General features: G+C 53.6%; 1 protein-coding gene across 1 annotated transcript in view; it reads right to left on the bottom strand.

Moving 5' to 3' along the window:
* Positions 1-906: 906 nt before the first annotated feature.
* The window catches only part of RLN3 (relaxin 3), a 4,731-nt gene continuing 3,568 nt past the window's right edge, over positions 907-2,069 (bottom strand). Inside the window, exon 2 of the mRNA XM_011384512.1 lies at positions 907-1,136. Coding sequence (XP_011382814.1) covers positions 907-1,136 — 230 coding nt within the window. The remainder of the gene's footprint in view (positions 1,137-2,069) is intronic.

The raw sequence follows: 2,069 nt of genomic DNA, 5'->3' as shown, positions 1-2,069 counted from the left end.
TGGCCGGGGCCGGCAGGGGGCAGCCCGGGTCTCCCGCATGGCGCCCCAGCGCCCCCTGTCCGGCCTGGCCCTGCCCCGCCTGGGCGGCCGCGCTGCGCGCCTTGCTCTCGGAATCCAGCACCCTAGCAGCGACGGGAAGCCGAGTCACCCCTCCCAGCCGCCTCCGCACCTAGCGCTTCGGTCCCCGCCCCTTCCCCGCGACGGAAAGTCCCCGGGGGAGGGGGAGTGGGGAGGTGGCCCGGGGCGTACGGGAGAGAGGACTGAGGGCGCTGCCGAGCTCCCCTGAAACCGCGCTCTCCCCACCCTCTCCAACAACACACACATGCAGCAGCAGAGTCCTTTGGAACTTTTATTATTGGGATTAAAGAAGGTTCTGATCCGTCCTCACACCAAGCCTCCCATCCCAGAATATGAAGGGAACTCGGGGATCCTGCTACCGACCCTGGGGTCCACAGCCTTGGAATCTCAGCAGGCGGCGTTGGAGGCAGAGGGGCTGGCTGGAAGGCAGCAGGAAGGGAGTGGGCAAAGGCTGAGCATCACTTGGGCTGGCCAAGGGACAGTGGCCACCGTTCGGGGAGGAGAGAGTCATAGTTTGGGCAAGGGCCTCGGTGTGGCTGATTTGATCAGAGTAGGGGCACCGTCGCGCAGGGGACAGTATAGTCCAGACAAAGGCATAATATTATAGACTGCGAAGAGGTCAGGGATCAAGACCAGGGATGCCTATTTGGCCAAGTAGGAGTACAGCTTGTTCAGGGTCAAGATAGGCTGGTCAAAGGTCAGGGTTGTTTGAGGTTGTGTCGGAGTCCATAGTGCCTGACTTCAATAATTTACTGACGAATGAATGCATGAAGGGCCAGAGACAGGTGCCCAGCATCCCCCCTGGTACCCTGACTGCCAGGCCCCAGTCTAGCAAAGGCTGCTGATTTCACTCTTGCTGCAACCCCACTTGCAGCAGTTGCTGGAGAGGCCAGCCAGGACATCGCGGCCACCCCGCAGAGTCCCTGGGGTTCCCTGCCAGCTGGGTTGGTCCCCATAGAAAGCCTGGGGGGACCTGTTCAGGCCTGGCCACTCTCTGGAGGCCACTGCCTCATCCAGCTCGCCGTCTGCATCAGGGTCTGCATCTGGGAAGGCTTCCCCTGCAAAACATGGAAAAAGAGTTAGTGCTCGGGGCTCAGCTTCTGTCACATCCAGAGTCCTGGATCCTGGTTGGTCCAGCTACTTTTCCGTTTGTGTGACACAACTTTGTGGTTAAAGATTTTGATTCCACTCAGGCCCAAGTTCCATCTTTGATGGGCAGATTATTCAATCTCACTGAGCTTGACTTTCCTCTCCTGTCATCTATTTCCCTTTATTCTGTATTTTTGGAGGACCTGATGGTTAAGCGCAGGTGTTTAGGAGCCAGACTAAGCACCAACCCAGCTTCTCCAAGTTATAATCCTGAGCAAGTGAATTTACTTCTCTGACCCTCGGTTTTCCTGTCTACGAAGTGAGGAAAATAATAATTCCTACCCTCTAGGGTTTTATACAGAGTAGATGAGTTAATTAGTACCCATTAAAAAATACATAGAACTGTGTCTGGCACATGATAAGCACTCAATATAGCATTGAGCATTTATTGAGCATTAACTGTGTGCCGCATGCTGTTTTAAGGACTTTTGTGGATTAATTTCTTTATTCTATGACAACCTCATAAGGCAGGTGCTATTATTATGACCCCATTTTCCAGAGGAGATCACTGAGGCCCGATTCAGTATAGAACACACAGCTATTAAGTTGTAGAGCTGCTATTTGAACCCAGGCAGCATGTCTTCTAGGTCCACATTTATATCATCATCGTATCATTATTACGAACATCTATTTTTCTGCCAGGCCCCTGCCCTTTAGGAGCTAGGCCCCCTGTCTTCCACTTGAGCCCACACTGAACCCCCTGCCCTGCTTGGACTGTGTCTCTATCTGTTTTGACTAATTTTTGCCACTGAACAAACCTGTGAGATGCAGAGACTATGCCTTCCATTAGCAGATAAAGAGAATCAGAGAGGAAGGCAACTTGCTGGGAAGGTCACCCACTA

The sequence above is a fragment of the Pteropus vampyrus genome, unplaced genomic scaffold (assembly GCF_000151845.1).
Source record: "Pteropus vampyrus isolate Shadow unplaced genomic scaffold, Pvam_2.0 Scaffold583, whole genome shotgun sequence".
Lineage (NCBI taxonomy): Eukaryota > Metazoa > Chordata > Mammalia > Chiroptera > Pteropodidae > Pteropus > Pteropus vampyrus.
Note: the sequence above shows the minus strand (reverse complement) of the source record. Positions and strands in the feature narration are given on the sequence as shown.